Source organism: Hemiscyllium ocellatum, chromosome 26 (genome assembly GCF_020745735.1).
Source record: "Hemiscyllium ocellatum isolate sHemOce1 chromosome 26, sHemOce1.pat.X.cur, whole genome shotgun sequence".
Lineage (NCBI taxonomy): Eukaryota > Metazoa > Chordata > Chondrichthyes > Orectolobiformes > Hemiscylliidae > Hemiscyllium > Hemiscyllium ocellatum.
Genome location: NC_083426.1, coordinates 51,781,931 through 51,800,796, shown reverse-complemented (window position 1 = coordinate 51,800,796; position 18,866 = coordinate 51,781,931). Strand labels below are relative to the sequence as shown.

The window sequence follows — 18,866 nt, the reverse complement described above, 5'->3', positions numbered from 1 at the left end:
TCACAGCCAAGAAAGCCCAGCAGCGTCTCTACTTTCTGCGTAGGTTGAGGAAAGCCCACCTCTCAAACCCCAACCTCACCACTTTCTACAGAGGGTTCATTGAGAGTCCTCTGAGCTGCTGCACCACTGCATGGTTTGGGAACTGCACCGTCTCGGATTGTAAGACCCTACAACAAATAGTGAGCACAGCTGAGAGGATCATTAGGGTCTCTCTTCCTTCCATTACAATCGTTTACTCCACACACTGCATTCAAAAGTTTAAGAGCATTGTGGAAGGTCCCATATACCCATCACTCAAACTCTTTTCCCTCCTGCCATCTGGCAGAAGATACCGTTCTCTCACGGCCAAACTGTGCAACAGTTCCTTCCCTGAGCCATTAGGCTCCTTAACATTGTACGGTCAGACTCTATTCCATCTGAAACTCTTTGCATGACTTTGAATTGCTGCTACAGCAATGTTTTATTAATTATCAGTCTTTTATTATACTGTAAGTTGTACACCACTCTGTCTATTGTCTTGGTGTGTCAGGAATTACTGTGCACTTCCTATGCACTTCGTGCTGCCCTATGAATGATCTTGCAGTTTGTGTTATCCATGTAGCATGCTTGCATGGTGGCTCAGTGGTTAGTGCTGCTGCCTGACAGCACCAGGGACCTGGATTCAATCCCTGCCTTGGGTAACTGTCTGTGTGGAGCTTGCACATTCCCCCTGTGTCTGCATGGGTTTCCTCCGGTTTCCTCCCACAATCCAAAAGATTTGCAGGTCAGGTGTATTGGCCATGCTTAATTGCCCATAGTGTTAGGTGCATTAGTCAGAAGGAAACAGGTCTGGGTGCGTTACTCTTCAGAGGGTCGATGTGGGCTTGTTGGGCTGAAGGGAATCTAATCATGTTGGTCCTGGAGGCATGCTGTCTTACTCTTACTGAATAACTTGTAAATGGTAGAAATGGCAAATAAAGCTACTCCTGACTCTTTTTGAATTTTTTGAAGAGGTATCTAAAAGATTGATGAGAGCAGAGCATTTGATGTTATTTACTTGGACTTTAGTAAAGCCTTTGACAAGGTTCTGCATGGTAGATTGTTTAGGAAAGTTAGGTTACATGGGATTCAGGGTTAGCTTGTTAACTGGATACATAATTTGCTTAACGGCAGGAAACAAGTGTGGTGCTAGAAGATTGCTTTTCGGACTGGAGTCTGTCATCAGCGGTGTTCCACAGGGATTGGTTCTGGGTGCTCCTTCATTGTCATTTATATAAATTATCTGAATGCAAACATAGAAGGCATGGTTAGTAATTCTGAGGATGACATCAAAATTGGGGGCATAGTAGAGAGTGAAGAAGACTTTCAAAGATTACAAAGGGATCTTGATCAAATGGGTCAATGGGCTGAAAAATGGAAGATGGAATTCAATTTGAATAAATGAGTGGTAACGAAGGCATATGGCATCGGTCAAGAAATTGAGTACAAGAGACAGGACATCATGTTGCAGCTTTATAAGATTTTGATTAGGCCACATTTGCGTTCAATTCTGGTCGCCACATTACAGGAAGGTTGCGGAGGCTTTAGAGAGGGAGTAGAAGATGTTTGCCAGGATTGTGCCTGGATTAGAGGGTACGAACTATAAGGAGGGGCTAGAAGAGCTTGGATGGTTTTCACTGGAGTGGCAGAACCTTAGGAGAGACTTGATAGAAGTCTATAAAATTATGAGATGCATTGATAGGGTTGACGGTCAGAAACTTTTTCCCACAGTTGAAATGTCTAAAACTAGGGGGCATGCATTTGAGGTGTGAGGGGGTAAGTTCAAAGGAGATGAGAGGAGCAAGTTTTTTTTTGTTTACACAGAGTAATAGGAGTTTGGAATGTATTGCCAGGGTGGTGGTAGAGGCAGATACGATAGGGCCATTTAAGAGACTTTTAGATAATCACATGAATATTCAAAGTTAAAAATCACACAACACCAGGTTATAGTCCATCAAGTTTAATTGGAAGCACACTAGCTTGAGGAGTGACGCTCCTTCATCAGGTGATTGTCAAACACCAGCATCTCCAAATCATGAATATTCAAGGAATGGAGGGATAAAGCCCAAGGGTAGGCAGAAGGGATTAATTGAATTTGGCGTCATGCCCATTTCTGTGCTGTATTCTTTTATGTTCTATGTTCTAAATATGTGGCATTGCATTTTGGTACAAAAAACAGGGGCAGAATTCATATAATTAATGGTAAGGCCTGGCTAGTGTTGTAGAAAAGAGGGACCTAGGAATGCAGGTATATAATTCTTTGAGGTTTGCTCATATTGTTAAAAAAATGTTTAGCATGCTTGCCTTCATTGCTCATTCCTTTGAATATAGGAGGTGGGAAGTCACATTGAGTTTGTGCAGGACATTGGTTGGGCCTCTTCTGAAGTACAAAATCCAGTTCTAGTAGCCCTGGTACAAGAAGGATATTATTAAGCTGGAGAGGGTTCAGAAGAGATTTCCCAGAATGTTGGACTTTTTTAACTGGAGCATAAGAGGTTGAGACGTGACCTTATAGGCGTTTATAAAATCTTGAGAGGTATAGATAGGGTTAATGGTAGGTACCTTTTCCCTAGGTTGGGAGATTTTGAGACTAGGGGAATATTTTTAAGATAAGTGAAGAGACGTGAGTCATTTGTTTTTATACTGAAGGTGGTTTGTGTGTCGTGGAAGTAGTGGATGTGGGCACAGTTAAGTACATGAAAAGGTAGGGTTTGGAGGGATATAGGCTAGGAGCAGGCAGGTGGCACTGGTTTAATTTTGGATTATGATTGGTATGTACTGGTTGGGCCAAAAGGATCTGTTTCCATGCAATACAACCCTATGGCTCTATCCAGTGGGTGGTGTGCATCTGGATGCATTGTCTGGGAAGGACAGTAGAGGTGGAAACCTCAATCTTTAAAAAGTATGAGGATGAGCACTTGAAACGTCATAACATTCAAGGCTATGAGCCAAGTGCTATACAGTGAAATATAGGGTAGATGTATAGGGTAGACCTGATGGGCCAAAGGGCCTCTTCTACACTCCATTACTATAATTACAGAACTCTCCCAAGTCTACATGGATAGACATTGTATGAGACTATGTGAAGAGATATACAAAAGAGATCAAAACTAAATAAGTTGTGCATCTATTTGCCACTGCTCCCTTGTAAACACCCACCATGCACTCAGTAATGGCATCTTAGTCCTATCAACATTCCAAGGATCATGAGAGAAAGCATGAAGTACACTTCCACTGCCATAATCAGCACTGGAATTCAAAACCTCAACATGAGCAGTTCAGTTAAGCTAAAGATGTTTCTTAACCAGTCTCACCACTCAGATTTACTCTGCACTCTTCAACTAATAAAGGATACAACTCAGCGCAGCATCACCCCACTACACAGTTTTGTGGGAGTGATGAGAAGGAAATAGGTTTGAAATGAGTAGTTGTACAACAGTAGTTGTGTAACAGATGAGTGAATTATTTCAGAATAATTTTATTTACTCTTCTCAGAGAATTTTGACATCTGTGAATTGTGCCCACTTTCTGAAACTGTTCCTTCTAAACCATTTATGATCAGCGATTTCATTAACCATTTCAAATGTCTCTGGTGCCTTGGAATTGATTGATGTAATAAACTTTCAAACTGAATAGCAAGAATTTAAAGATAACTTGCAGTTTGTTATCTCACCTGTCAAACATCTAACACTGAATGGTTAAAAAAATCTTTCAAAACATGGATAAAATGCATGTTTCCAAGAAAAGTCTACAACCATAAATTTCTAAATATCTTTAGCATTACTCACTCATCTCAAATAGTTCAATAAAATGTAAATACAAGCCCTAAAATGCTTTACTTATGTTACTGTACTTAATTAAAAGTATCAAGCAGAGCAAAAATAAGTCAGATAGGCATTTACCTGACATAGTCACCATTGAGATCTGTTCTGCGACCAAAGCCGACAGGACAATAACAGTGAAAGAACTGCTGAAAGAAGGAGCTGCATGATAGCCACATCCAACTGCCAGCATTTACACTCCAGTCAGCATCCAAAAGCAGCTCTTCAAATACCTGCAATGACAAAAATAATGTCAAGATAAACAATGGATTGGGATGTAGTTCTGAATATTCAAAATCCAGTTTTTTTAATGTTAAATAAACCTGAAGATAAAAAGGGTAATACATGTAGCTAAGGTTCTTTGATAATATATAATCTGAGCACCAACAGCCTCAACTTTGGCTCAACTGTAGCACTCTGACCAGTGTGTTATGACTGGGAAAAACAGATCCTGGAATAAAGAACTGGCTTGATAGATCATGAAAAACACATGCATACAATTCACTGAAACAGAGACATACCATGATGCAGATTTCCTTTTACAATAAAAATGTAAGATTATTACACAAAAGGAAAATAAAATATAGATTTATGATATAGATGTATAATTTATCTGGATTCAAATAGCTGTAAACTGATAGGATGAGGGAATAGATGAGACTTTCCTGTGTGTAACTCTACTCTCCAGATTTAAATTGTTCTTCTATATTAAATCTCTAAGTTTGACTCAACCAATTCATCCTAGTTCTATTCTGAGAACAGTGAAATCTTCTTATATGAATACGCACAAAACTGAAAGCTTAGAGACTTCCTCAAGTCTTTTACTACTTTTAAGACTTCTAATTCAAACACTCCTGGTTATGGAAGTGTCACAACCTAAACCTTTAAATCAAGATAACAGAGCTTCCCCAAACTGTCATATACATTTTAGGGGATAAACTATATTTGCTTCTGACTTCCAAGGAGACCTCCTCCAAATACTAGCCTAAAAACTTTCAATCTCTGGGTTTTTTTCTTAAGTTAAAAATCAATCTGAGGTTATTCTAAACTAAAAGCAAATTCGTGCCTTTAAATATTTACACCCTTGTCATAAACCCCACAGTACCTACAATCTTCCAGGTACACTCCAGAAGATTCTCACCTTATGTTACAGCCTTCATTAAAGGAATCATCATCCATGTTCCATTAGTTTGAATCCAAAAGCTAAAATTGATATAAATCACACATTGTTCATCACAAGAACAATGTTGGTTCAAGTCCAACTCCAGACTTTTAAATAATCAAGACATACTTCAGTGTAGTAGTGAGTAAATGCTATCAAATGGTGCCATCTTTTGGGCAGAATATTAAATAAAGGCTCTGTACATGAAAGATACATACTATTTGAAAAATAAGCATCTTGGCTAATTCTACAGGCATCTTGGCTAATACTTAGCTCTCAGCCAATACTAATATAGCAATATAATTTGCAATAGTAAAATAAAATAATCCTAACTGTGCAGTTTTTAACCATTGTCATAACATTTCTGCAGCTACCAACTTCCAGCTTTGATGATTTGGAGATGCTGGTGTTGGACTGGGGTGTACAAAGTTAAAAAATCACACAACACCAGGTTATAGTCCAACAGGTTTAATTGGAAGCACACTAGCTTTCGGAGCGAAGCTCCTTCATCAGGTGACAATTAGCTGATGAAGGAGCGTCGCTCCGAAAGCTAGTGTGCTTCCAATTAAACCTGTTGGACTATAACCTGGTGTTGTGTGATTTTTAACTTTCCAGCTTTGATGTCCTTGCTCCTATTAAAACCATTTCTGTCTTCATTCTGACCACCTTCCAGGTCATGCTCTCATTACTAAAGCTTTAAGTCTGAGGACTGCAGACAAATCTCATGTGTTCTAAGCAACATGGGCTATGGTGAGATTTATGGTAGAATCAGACAAGAATTCCAGCAAGACTTAAGTTGAAAGTATCACATGCCAAGATTTATGCTTTTGCAAAGTTGCGTGGAGAGCTGCCAATTAAGGGGACTTATAGCTTGTTAAAAACCCTGCTAATGACCTAAACTACCTCATTAAAATTTAGCTTCCTATTTTATCAAAAACACCAAAAAAGGTCAGTATAGAAGTATCAGTATAGAAATCAGAGCAGGGACCTGGCGACTTCAGATTGCCATTTGCTCAGAAGGATCTCCATGTTGCTTAGGGCCAAACAGCAGGTGAGGGCATGATCTACTGACACGAGTTACATGCATCCCTCGTTCATGGACTTCGGATTTGCCATTGTCTCACGAACATCATGGCACCCCTCCGACAGACACCTAGGCTGATCAGGAGCCAAACACTTGTAGTGCAGGACACACTGGCAATTAGCAATGAAATGCTACGGTTAGGGAGGTGAGGTGTTAATGTAATTGGGAAAATGTAGAGCCAATTTTCAAGGACTGGGCATTTCATATTCACATTGTCTGATTCGGGGGTGAATTTGAAGGGTTCATCCACGAGACTACAAGGAAACCGAGAGGGATGGAGTGGCTGAGGAGCAAGGGAGGGATGAAAGAGACAAGAGGACTGCCACCATGGGAAGGAGATTTTACTAACCATTCTTCCAGATTGGAGCTGTAGGTTGGGGTTGTATAACAATTGTAAAGACAGCATACTAAAAGCATGGATGGGATGGGTCAAGTGGTGGGGGTTGGGGAGAATGAAACAATCTGTCCATGATCAGGAGCACCCTGACTCAACAGGAGTGGGGGTGTGGTTGGGTAGGGAAAGGCAGTAAAATGGGCAGTTGCATGACCATGTAAAAATGGTTTGGTGGGGACATGGAAGTTTCAAAACCTGTGAAGTTTACTGCAAGGGCTACCAGGAAGGGGTTTGGGGACTCACTGACATGTACAGGTGGAGGTTGGAAACCACTGACCAAGGAGCACTCATTGTCACCTTCCATCATACTAGAAATTAAAAGTGAACAATGGGGTAGAAAATGGCTGCAACCACACTTGGAGAGGGTAGGGTAAGTGTCTTGACATCAGAGGTGGGAGCATTGTACAGTCATAGAGTCGTCGAGCCATACAACACAGAAACAGATCCTTTAGTCCAACCAGTCCATGCCGAATATAATCCTAAACTAAACTAATCCCACCTACCTAGGCCTGGACCATATCCCTCCAAATCTTTCCTATCCATGTACTTATCTAAATGTCTTTTATATGTTGTAATTGTAACCACAACCACCATTTCCACAGGAAGGTCATTTCACATGTGAACCACCCTCTGTAAAAAAATTGCTCCTTGTGATTTCTCTCTCTAGCCTCGGTGCACTCTGCCAACTATTCAACTTATCAGATTCACCAACACGTTTAGTCTTGTCTTGACAGCATACAGATTTTGGAGGCAAGCTCACAGCACTTATATCAATGGGGGATACGATAGTGGTCATCACTGGAGTGGCCATGAGTGGCCAACAATGAAGCTGAGCTATGGAAAATGATGGTAGCCTCACACCTAATCCTTCTTCTCATACATTGTTTCCTTCTAGTTCATAAGGGTAGCACTAATCTGTAGGGAGGCTACAAAACCCACTGATACAAGGATATGTTTAAAAGGGAAACAGCACTATGTTCAGTCCTATGCATTGCACAGGACACAGTACTGTGAGGTCTCCAATCGCCGATCATCTGTAGCGATTGTAACAAGGCCAACAGATGGATTTCATAGAATAAGAGTTCTCTGATTGGACCAGAATAACAGCTCCATTTAGGGAGCCCTGGCTGTTAGATATAAACAGTGTCAGAGGTTCTGTTCATTCTGAGGGAGCTGGATCAGTGTCAAAGATTTACTACATGTAAATAAAGGGTGAGTTGGTGATGTGAAACCAGGCTCTGTGGAGTTATTTTAGTTTGGGTAAGCATTTCTGGAATCATGCCGTTATTTGGGAAGCTTGACTTGTTCAATCCTGCCAAGGACTGGGCCTAGTATGTGAAATGAATCCAAGCAAATTACATTGGGGGATGAAAAAGCAACAAGTAACTTTCCTGACAGCTTGCAGACTTGCAGCTTTTTTGGTTATTAGGAGCCTAACTTTCCCTGGGGCACCATATACTAAAATCTTTCAAGAATTGATGGATTTAATTCAGTAATATTGTGACTCCAAGCCTCCTCTAACTCTGAGACACTATTGGCTTTACTCAGCAATTCGAGAACTAGGAGAATACATATTGGGATTTTTGACTAGGTAAAGACGACTGGCAGAGTGTGTCACTTTGGTTTAATCCTTAATGAGATGCTGAGGAACTGTTTGGTATATGGGATCAATGATGTAACCACGCAAAAGTGCCTACTAGCTGAAGTCCAACCAGATTTCAAACAAGCACCACGACTAGCTTTATCATTGGAAAATGTGGCATGTGGAGTACATGAGTTGCAGGCTATTCCAACGGAAGTGGACAACTCTCACAAGTCTAATTGAGCTTGGGGAAGACCACTTCAGAGACAGTAATTGCATAGCCTCACTCATGACATATCCTGAACTGAGGGACTCTAGGTCAACAAAACCCACAGCAAAACTTAAAAAAAAAGCCAACCCTCTGTCAAATGGTTAAAAATTTCTTCAGGAACCAGGCAGATAAGCCATTGTAGTTCCTGCTGATATGTGGACTCGAGACAGCAAGAGTCCTACTAGACCTAAATTGAGTAAGAGAATTCATAGGCTGGTATCCAGGTGAGTGCACACCCTGCAAAGCCTGCCAACATCTAGTTAGAAAGAGTTAAATTGCTTAGCAAGATCCAAATCAGAACCAATGAAAATAAACATCTTGTTAAATGATCATCTGGTTCTAATGGAGTTCACTACCAGCGTGTCTGTTTTAGGCATTGCAGAACTAGTCTTTAACAAAATCTGCTCTGGACTCAAACGTTTACGTTGGCTAGACTGAGAACATTTACAGGTGAACCTTTACAGATTAAAGGTACAATTTCAGTCCTGATATCTTGTAAGAAACAGCTGATTAGTTACTACTGAATGTAGTAAAAGGCTCAAGCCCAAACTTGGTGGGAAAAAATTGGTTGAGAAAGATTTACCTTGATTCACCTCAACATTTTTCGATTAGAAAATAGCTGTCTGAGTGAAGTCCCAATTAATACCCAGAGGTTTCTCAAGAAGGTTCAGGAACCATCAAAGGAGCCAAGGTCACCTTGCATGTTGATAGAAGTCGACAACTTTGCAAGGCCTGCCCAATGTCACTTTCCTTATGGGCAAAAGCAGGAGGCAGCAATCAGAAGGCTGCAAAGTGAAGCAATCATCAAACCAGTGCAGTTTGCAGAATAGGCAGTACCAATTATGAAGCCCAATACAGTAGTTTGCCTTTGTGGAAATAATAAATAAATGGTAAACTGCTTTTTGCAGCTGGATAAATAACCAGTTCCTTGCGTAGAAGATTTATATGCGAAGTTGGCAGGGGTCATGTGTACTTGCAATCGTAGTTCAATGAAGATTTCCAAGAAGGATGCTACAGTTAATAGTCACAAAAATTTGTACCAATATATGAGACTGCCATCTGGGGGTGTCGTCCACCTATCTAAGGAACGCTAATGCCAGACACAAAGTTCCAATAAGTGGGAAAGACAGTTTACTTCAGGGGTTTTAGTGTGGTGTAGGAACCACAGGAATGGCCCTGCGTGGAAAGAGGCATGATCCATGCAAGGTCAGATCAGGTAGGTACGATAGTCCTGAACAAGTACATGGACCATATCAAAGCTGTGATCATGCAAATAGTGCAGAAGTAAAGCGTGTCCGACTGTACGGCTGCCCTTCCACCTGTTCCAGACGCCATTGGTCCTTGCTCTCCGCCAAGTGTCCAAGATACCTCAGAATCTGTGATATCTTGCGCGTTTGCTGCTTAAAGAGAATGAAATTCTTCTGAGATGATCCAGGCACAGGAGGTGAGCTACAATGCGATACATGCCACCCAAATCAAAGACAGAGGTGGAAGAATCTGACCCGGTGTTAAATCACCCCAGAAGGAGCAACAAAAAAAACTGGCCTATGATTTTGTGGCAGGGTTTAGTCCTTGTACTCTGGTTTTCTTTTTTTTTGCATGTGTTTTCACCTTTTTGGTGTTTGAACTGAGTCCTTGTAAAAAAAATACACCTTTCCAAATGAGCTGTTCCTGTAGGGATAGGTGTGTGTGTGTGCAGGGAGGTGAACAATTGCTGCATCCTGGAATGGTCTCTGCCTTCGGAGTGGACCAAACCCCTGTGAGTTAAAAGCACCTTTACAATGTACTGTGTTCCTGTGAGTGGGCCTAGCCCTTGGATGCACCAGGCCTCTGTGGAGATTGAATAACTGCGTATGTGGCATGGACTCTGCCTTCGGGCGTGGACACTGCCTGAATACTGGAAACTGTATTGTGAGGATTTTGTGAATTCTGTTACTGTATGTGTTTTGTTATTAATTGTGTTTGAGTGCAGGCCAGAATGGGCTAGTCGGTACGTGGGGCAGCTGGGAGTTGGAGGATTGATGACTAGCCAGGGGGAAAGCAGGCTGGGGTTGGTCTGTTAGTACACAGATTGGCTATGGGCTAGGCAGCCGAAAACATGCCCGTAGGAAAGCTGGTCTGGGACGGGCAGCTAGTATGCGAGTTGGCTGGGGGCCTGAGGGTCGATGACCAGCCTGGAGGAAAGTGGGCCAGGAGGACCCTGTCTGTATGTGCGGCGGGCAGGGCCAGGCAACTGATAGTGTCCTCGCAGGAAACTCAGTATTGGGCAGGCCGGTCAGTAAGCAGGGATTCTGAGCCAGGCGGCTAATGGCAGCCCGTAGGAAGGCCGAGTGCAGGAGGATCAGTCAGTAAGCCGGGAGGTTGGGAGCCAGACAGCCGATGGCCAGTCCGTAGGAACATTGGCCAGGGGAAAGAGTCAGTCAGTATGCGGGGTGGCTGGGTGCTGGTAGGCCAACAGCCCATCTGTAGGAAAGCAGGTTGGGGGTGATTTAGTTAGTATGCAGAGTGACTGGGAGCAGTGGCTGATGACTGTTGGAGGAAAGTGGGCTGGAGAGGGTCAGTCAGTATGCAGGGTGGCTGGAGACTAGAAGGCTGGCAGCCAGCTCATACGAAAGCGGCCCAGAGTAGTCTGGTCAGTATGTGGTGTGGGTGGGTGTCAGGTTTGTTTCATAGCTAGTTTGAGTCTGTGTTCTATGCACTGTTTATTTGATTGGACTGTCTTGTTTGTGTTTGTTACTGTTGGCTATGACTGGAAGTGGGAGTTGAGATGTGTCCTCAGTTCCCTGAAAATTGGTTGAACAGTGGGGTTTGGCTTTTCTGCCCCTTCCCTGCTATATAGTGGTATTTTGTAAACTGCTGTTTTCTGTTTATTGTCAACTGTATTTTGTACTGTTTAATTAATAAAAAAAAGGATTCTCAGACACCCTATTCAGGTCTGAGAGCTGGCTTTGAGGGAGCTGGATCAGTGTCAAGGACTTTCCATTTGTGTCAGGGGACTGACTCTGAGCTGGTTGATCATACAGCCAGCACTGCTGCTGTTGGTGGTTTCTGTTTTTGGGGGCAGCTGTTCCTGAACTGGCTGATTTACACAGCCAGTTTATTAACTGGTATTCCTTTTTATTGAGGACTGATTTATAAATTACCTGAGCTACACAGTTAATGTGTTTTAAGTGTATTTCAGTTCTCATTAAGGAACTGTTGTTTCACTGGCTAATTACAGCATGTGTTACTCTTATTTTGAGAAAAGAATGATGCTGATTTTGTGGCAGCCCTTGCACTTTGGTTTTCTTTTCTTTTTTGCACTTGTTGGTGTTTGGACTGAGGGCCTGTGAGATTATGTACATTTTCAGATGAACTGTTTCTCTGGGTAGGCTAGGCCTTTGTAAAGATTGAACACCTGTGTGTGTGCTGGGAGGTGAGCATTTGCTGCATCTGCCTCTGCCTGTTGAGTGGACTATCCCCTGTGAGTTAACTGCACCTTTTACAATGAACTGTATTCTTAAGCCTGGTTCTCTCTGGGTACACCAGACCTCTATGGAAACTGGACACGTGTGTGCGTGCTGTGGAGTATATATTTGCTGCCTTCAAGAGTGGACTCTGCCTTTGGTTGTAGACTCTATCTCTGACAATGCACTCTGTACACTGGACTGGACTCTGTTTCTGGGAATGGATTCTGCATTCTGAAGAGACTGTTTATGCTAATTGACTCTGTGTACCAGAAGGGACTCTGTCTTGTTGCTTGTTGGGTTTATCACCTGCACTGTCTTTGTGCGTCCCTAGGTCTGGCAGACCTTACTGTGAGCTGGGAGACTCATAGGTCATCCTGAAAGCTATCACACCCCGAGAGCTGGAGGGTGGGTAGGCTGCCTGAGGTGGATAGACCACCACGATGCTGGTTGCCCAGAGAGCTGGAAGGTGGGTAGGCTGTTCAGAGTGCTGTCGTCCCGAGAAGAGGAAATCGGGGTGGGCTGTCCTAGAGGTGGCTAGAAGGTGTGTTGGAGTGGCTGAGAACCAGAAGGTGCATAGGGGCAGGCCAAAATCCGGAAGGTTTGCAGGCTGCTCTGTGTGCCGTCATCCCAGGGAAGGTGACAGTCTGTCCTAGAGGTGGCCAGAAGGTGTGTCAGGGCAATTCATGGGCTGGATGGTGCATTGGGGGGAGTGAGAGTCAGATGGTTCATGGACAGAGAGCCAAAAGGCAGGTAGAACTCCTTAATACTGTCACCCTGAGAAGATACCGGAGCAGGCTGTTCTCGAGGTGGCTGGAAGGTGTGGAAGGGTGGTTAGGAAAGCCAGAAGGTGGATAGGCTGTCCTTATCACTGTTGTGCTGGGAGGGAGGTAGGAAAACAGAACGGGCTGTCCTAGAAATGGCTAGAAGGTGTGTCAGGGTGGACTGAGAGCCAGAAGGGGCATGAGGCGGACAGAGAGAGCTGGAAGGGATAGAGGGGCAGGCTGCCTTTGAGTGGTCTGAAGCTGGGACAGATGGTTTGCTGGTTGCCAGGAGTATCTGTGATACAAAAAATGTTTATTGTTTGGTTTATTGGACTGTCTGTATGTGATTGTGACTACTGTTTCCTTTTTGATATGATGAGGACAAATCTTAAATCACACCTTTTTTCCTTGTGATCTAGTTGTACAGTGGGATTTGGGGGTCTGGCTTTGCCGCCCCTTTCTCCTGTAAATTGCTGTTTCTTGTAAACTGTCATTCATTGTTAACTGTTTGTAATTTATACTCGTTAATAAAATTTTAAAAAAGAACACGACTCTCAGGCACCCTATTCGCTCTGAGAGCTGGCTTTGACAGAGTTGCATTAGTGGCAAGGACTCTCCATGTGTAAATAAAAGGTGGACTTCACTCAATCTAGTCTACTGTATTCACTACTCACAATTAGTCTCCACCAGATTGCGTAGATAAAATGCAAACTGAATGACTGCATAGCAGAACACCCACATTCTGTCTGCAAAATGACCCTAAGCTTCCTGTTGCCTGCCATTTCAACCCACCACTGTTCTCTGGCCAACATCTGTCTCAGGCTTGCTGCTGTCCTCCAAAGCTCAGTATAGGTGGAAGAAAAGCACCTCATTTTCTGCTTGGGAACTCTGCAGCCTTCCAATTCAATATTGAGTTCAACAATTTTCGAGCTTAAGCACCATTTCCCATGTACTTACACCAGCCGCTACACTTGGGCATGGGCTACTACCACAAACAATTCACTGTCTGTCACAAATTGTCCCATTAGCAGCTATTCACTCTCCCAGGCTGACCGTAACCCATTGTTTTTATCTTCCCAAGTGTTTTTCTTTCTTTCTGGGCTCCATCTCCACCTATTATTTACTCCTTTCCCTCCCACACCTGGTCTTGAGCTTATTTACCAACCTTTACCTGGCAACAATCAATTCTGAAGAAGGATCACCGGACCCGAAATGTTAAGTTTGGTGCCAGACATGTTGAGATTTTCTGGCAATTTCTGCTTTTATTTCTGATTTCAGGCATCTGTAGTTATTTCAGTTATTTATCCAAAAGAATATGTTTCTTTTGGATCTCTGTATTGCATTGGTCACAAATGTAAGAGTGCTTTATAAGGTTGGAATTGTATACGTATCCTACTGAGTCAGCATACACTCAGCACAATTACAGACTGTTAATGTTATTTGAAGGCTTAATCACATGGCAAAAAAAATCTGAATAAAATAGTCTTAGTTCAGTATTCCCATACAAATAGAAACTTCTGTCAACTCATCAGGAGATCTTATCTTCAGACTGTCCACTTAAGAATTGTGATGTGAATTTCCACTACAACTTGATAATAAAATGAGATACAGTAAATAATTGAAGACCAAAGGAAGCTGCAAATAGATATGAACCAGATGGTGTACTGGATAAAATATACCAGGTGGAGTTCAATATCGGGAGAAAGTGAGGGCTACAGATGCTGGAGATCAGAATCAAAAAGTGTGGTGCGATAAAAACACAGCCAGTCAGGCAACATCTGAAGAGCAGGAGAGTTGATGTTTTGAGCAGAAGCTCTTCATCAGGAATGTCTTGATGAATGTCCAGCCATGTCCTGAAACAGATCTGTTACTACAGCCACATCTCCTTCCTCCGCATCAGCCTACAGAACCGACTGATTCCAAGTGGCCTCCAGACTATCGCAATTTGGACCTGACCAGGGAGTTCAATATCAGTATGTTTTGAAGTTGCATGTACTGGTCTCTTTTTCCATAACTGAAAAATGTGTTGCTGGAAAAGCGCAGCAGGTCAGACAGCATCCAAGGAGTAGGAGAATCGATGTTTCGGGCATAAGCCCTTCTTCAGGAACCTCTCTTTTTCCATAACCACAAACTAAATGTTGTGATTTATGGCTAAAATGTTTAAGGTGAAATATTACTTGCACTGAATGTATAAAATCATAGTGCAGTTGCAATTAAGTATTGTGTCCAATTTTGGGTTCTACAACATAGGAAGAATGTTGAGGGAGTGGAGATGCTGCAATACCAACTGTTATATGATGCCTTTTATATCACAACATGATCTAAAATGCTTCCCAGGAGTATTACAAAACAAAGAATGAAAACTAGCTATTTCACCCTGTATGCAGCTAAGGTAGCATACCCCCAAAAATATAAGACTGTGAAGTGAGGCCATGGTGTTGTTGGGTGGTAGTTCCACTACTTGGTGCCAAGTGAACTAAAGATGCAGCTACCAACGATGGAGCTTTAAAATTGGCGATGGTTAAGAGGCCAAACTTATATGAGCACAGGTCTCTTGGAAGTTTGTAGATGTGAAATTTGAGTGATTTGAAAACCAGGATAAGCATTTCACTAAACAAAAAGCCAAAGAAATGTGAATGCTTGAAATTAGAAACAAAAATAGAAATTTCTCAAAAAACTCCGCAGATCTGTCAGTATATGTGGAGAGAAAGCAGAGTCAACATTTCAGGTCCAGTGCACTTCTTCAGAGCTGATTGTAGCCAGGAAATATTGGTATATAATGCTAAAGATCATCAGCTGGGGGAGGAAACAATAGGTGGAGATGGAGCTCAGGTAGAGAGAGAGCCCTTAGTGAGCCTTTCTTCAGGATAAAGCTAATTGAAGGTAGGGAATAACTGGACCAGGATTGGACAGCTATAATTATAGTAATCTAATCCAGTAAACTTGTTCCTATGGTTACATAGAAAAACTTACAGCAGTTTTGGAAACAAGATGATCTTACTCTGCAATATTGAAAGAGCTGGAATACATCGAGCACAATGCCACAGCACCATCATCAGGGAAGAGCAATTACAGTTAGACTTAGGCAATTTCTTAAATAAATGTAGAAATGGGAAGATTAATACAAAATTGGTGTAACACTCCTAATAGATAATACAGACAGCATCTTTCTTTGTTGGAAACCTCTGGTAAGTAGAACAAGCAAAGGAGCCAATTGGCTTGAGATGGATCTTTTGAAAGCAGCTATCCAGTTTAAGAAGATATCCCAGATTTTTTTCCTCAATCCTAAAAATTTGCTATTGCAAATTTTATTTGTCCAGTTACCTTTGACAATTTGTGTGGAACCTGCTTCCACCACCTGTTTTTGTAAGCTGTTTATGTTAGTTTTATGCTGTCCTTTATCACTTTCTTTATCCATGGCGTTTTTTTTTGGTGAAGTGGAGCTTTTCCCTCTAAGGTGTATACACTTATTTAACATAATACAGAACAAGTGTATACACCTTAGAGGGAAAAGCTCCACTTCTTTAAACATTTTTTATTGTTCTTCAGCTGTTTTCGCCATTAGCAGATTTTCCCAGATTATTGCGAATAGTCTTGGCTTTATCTCATTAAAGATGGCCTTATCCAAATCTAAAACTCTAGCAGCTGATTCATGCTTTTCATATTGAAACACTACATTGAACTTGATCATGATATGGTCACTATTTGATAAATGACCATGCACTATAAAATCCGGCTTGTCACTAAATCCAATATTGTTGTCTTCCTGTTGCATCCAGGACATATTGCTTTTGGACACTGTCCTGGACATAGTTCAGAAATTCACTACCTTTCTAATAGGTGTTTCTCTGCCTCTCCCAATGTATGTTAACTTTAAAATCCCCGATTAATATCACTGTGGCTTTGTTTTGCCTAATTTCTGTATTTATACAAATCTAGCACTTCAGAGCTGCTACTAGGCATCTATATACAATACCTAATAGTTTTAGGTCATTTAGTGTTCTTCATAAATGCTGTTGGTGGGATGTTGCCTCTGCTTTGTCCATGGTGGATACTACGTGGGAAGGGAAGAGCAAAGAGTGACAGGCAGGACCGTAGAATAAGGGTCAGATGGTAACACAAAGGGTATGAGGGGTCATGGATGTGGGAGATAGGCATAGGGTGGAGATGAGGGAAAGTGAATGAGAGATATTTTGTGCTTTAATCTCTATTTTATTAACTTTGACAACAGTGCCAGAGCTCCATTGGAGGCTTTCCTCTTAGCCCATCTCAAGAACTAGCGGCCTTAGATTTTTGCTAAGTTGTTTGATCCGACTCCCAATCAAGCTTGCCTCCTTAAACTGAAGATCAGAAGAGCAGACATCCATTTTTAAAAAGTTGTATTTGCAGAGCTGGGAATTGTCCTGCTTCTGCAAATCTGGTCAGGGAATGAAAATTGGGCCCAACAACTAGATTTCTACTTCTAAAAATTGCATCTGCAATGCCTGAATTTCAGTCCATGTCATGAAACAGGAACAACAATGATCACACTACATTCTTCATTCCCAACTCCTGGTCAGAAATTATCCATTCATCACTACTATCTGCCTGAAATACCTTCATTCCTTCTTCCCAACTGATCCAGAGATCTCCACGTGTTAGGAAACATGCTACAGCATGTCGGGCTAGATGGTGGATCCAACCTTCCTGACGCAGCTGAGTCATAATAGCGTCAATCCATGGATAGCCAGTTTTCCCCTCTGCCCACTTAGCTAGTGAAACAGGATTCTTGTCCCAAGGTATGCGCACACAAATTGGATTTCCTTCCATTTTGTCAAAGCATGGGTTATTTGTTGCTGCTGTGTAGAAAAACTCACGCCACAGAAGCTGGCCATAGAGAGACAGTGGTGGTGAATCTGTTTTCTTTATCTAAAAGTAAAAAGTCAAAACAAATCATTTTATTTATTGGATAACATCAGCTAACAGCCAAACTGACAAAAGAGACAGTTTTAAGCTAATTTAAGATGGAGTGGGCAACACAAAGAAGCATTCAGAATGAGATGCAAAGCAATCAAGGGAAGAAGATGACAAACATAGTTAGAATAAAGAGTACCAATAAATGGTGGAGGAAATGCAAATGACACTAAGATGTGCTTGAAGCACATGTACATAAAGGTGTACAGGTTGGTAAATAAGATTGATGATCTGCAGGTGCAAATAGTCAGATGGTATTATGAAATGTTAATAATGTATTTGAAACAAGATAAGGAATGGGAATTTAATATTCTTGGCTACAGTATTCATACAGATGGTCATACACACCTGAGTGTATACTATAAGCAAAATAGTAGGAAGGAGATAGATATGTGGGAAATTTACCAATGAAAATGCAAGTTCTACAGTGTAGTAAAAGGATTCAATTATCCCAATCAGGTTGGGATTAAAAACAGATCTAAATATTTTCTGAAGTAGGTAAGGAAAATATTCCAGATCAGTTTGTTTCCATATCAACAAGAGAGAAAGTGGTATTGGATCTAATTCTGGGGAATGAAGTGAAGCACAGAGATCACAACATTATTCAGTTTAGAATAGTTATAATGAGATATGACCATCTCGAACAAAAGAAGATTTACCTTCCTGCTACCATTATTGAATTTCCCCACCATTAATATCGTAGGATTATAACTGATCAGATACTGAACTGGACTAGCGATATAAATTCTATGGCTACAAGAGCATGCTACTTACATTATTCCCCAAAGCCTGTGCACCATAAAAGTCAGGAATGTTGGAATACTGCTGCTCCAACACAAGAAACTTTGACATCATCCAGGACAAAGCAGCCGAAACGATTGGCAGCACGTCCATAAATATTCATTTCCACTGTTGACTCATCTACAATTTGTACTGCAGAAATTCATCAAGACATCTCAGACAGCACCTTCTAAACCCATAACAAGTGCCATCTAAAAGACAAGGGCAGTACGTATATGGGAATTCCACATCTACCAAGCTACTCACCATCCTCACTTGGAAATATATTACCACTCTTTCAGTGTCACTAGGTCAAATTCCCGGAACTCGCTCCCTAATGTCATTGTCAGTGTACCTACAACAAAATGAACTGCAGTGCTTCAAGAAAGCAGCTAACTACCACCTTCTCAAGGTAATTCGGGATGGGAAATATCCCATGAATTAATAAAAGAAAATAGAATGCATATAGTGTGGAAACAGACCATTTGGCCCAACAAGTCCATGCCAACCCTCCAAAGGGCATCCCACCCAGACCCTTCCCTTTCCCTGTAACCCTACATTTCTCCATGGCTAACACAACTAAACTCCCTG

At 41.8% G+C, this 18,866-nt stretch overlaps 1 protein-coding gene across 1 annotated transcript in view; it reads right to left on the bottom strand.

Moving 5' to 3' along the window:
* The window catches only part of LOC132828269 (cryptochrome-1-like), an 81,054-nt gene that overhangs the window by 22,172 nt on the left and 40,016 nt on the right, over positions 1 to 18,866 (bottom strand). The window contains exons 7-8 of the mRNA XM_060845244.1: positions 17,139 to 17,450; positions 3,921 to 4,072 (exon numbers count right to left, since the gene is read on the bottom strand). Of these exons, the coding sequence (XP_060701227.1) occupies positions 3,921 to 4,072; positions 17,139 to 17,450 (464 nt within the window). The remainder of the gene's footprint in view (positions 1 to 3,920; positions 4,073 to 17,138; positions 17,451 to 18,866) is intronic.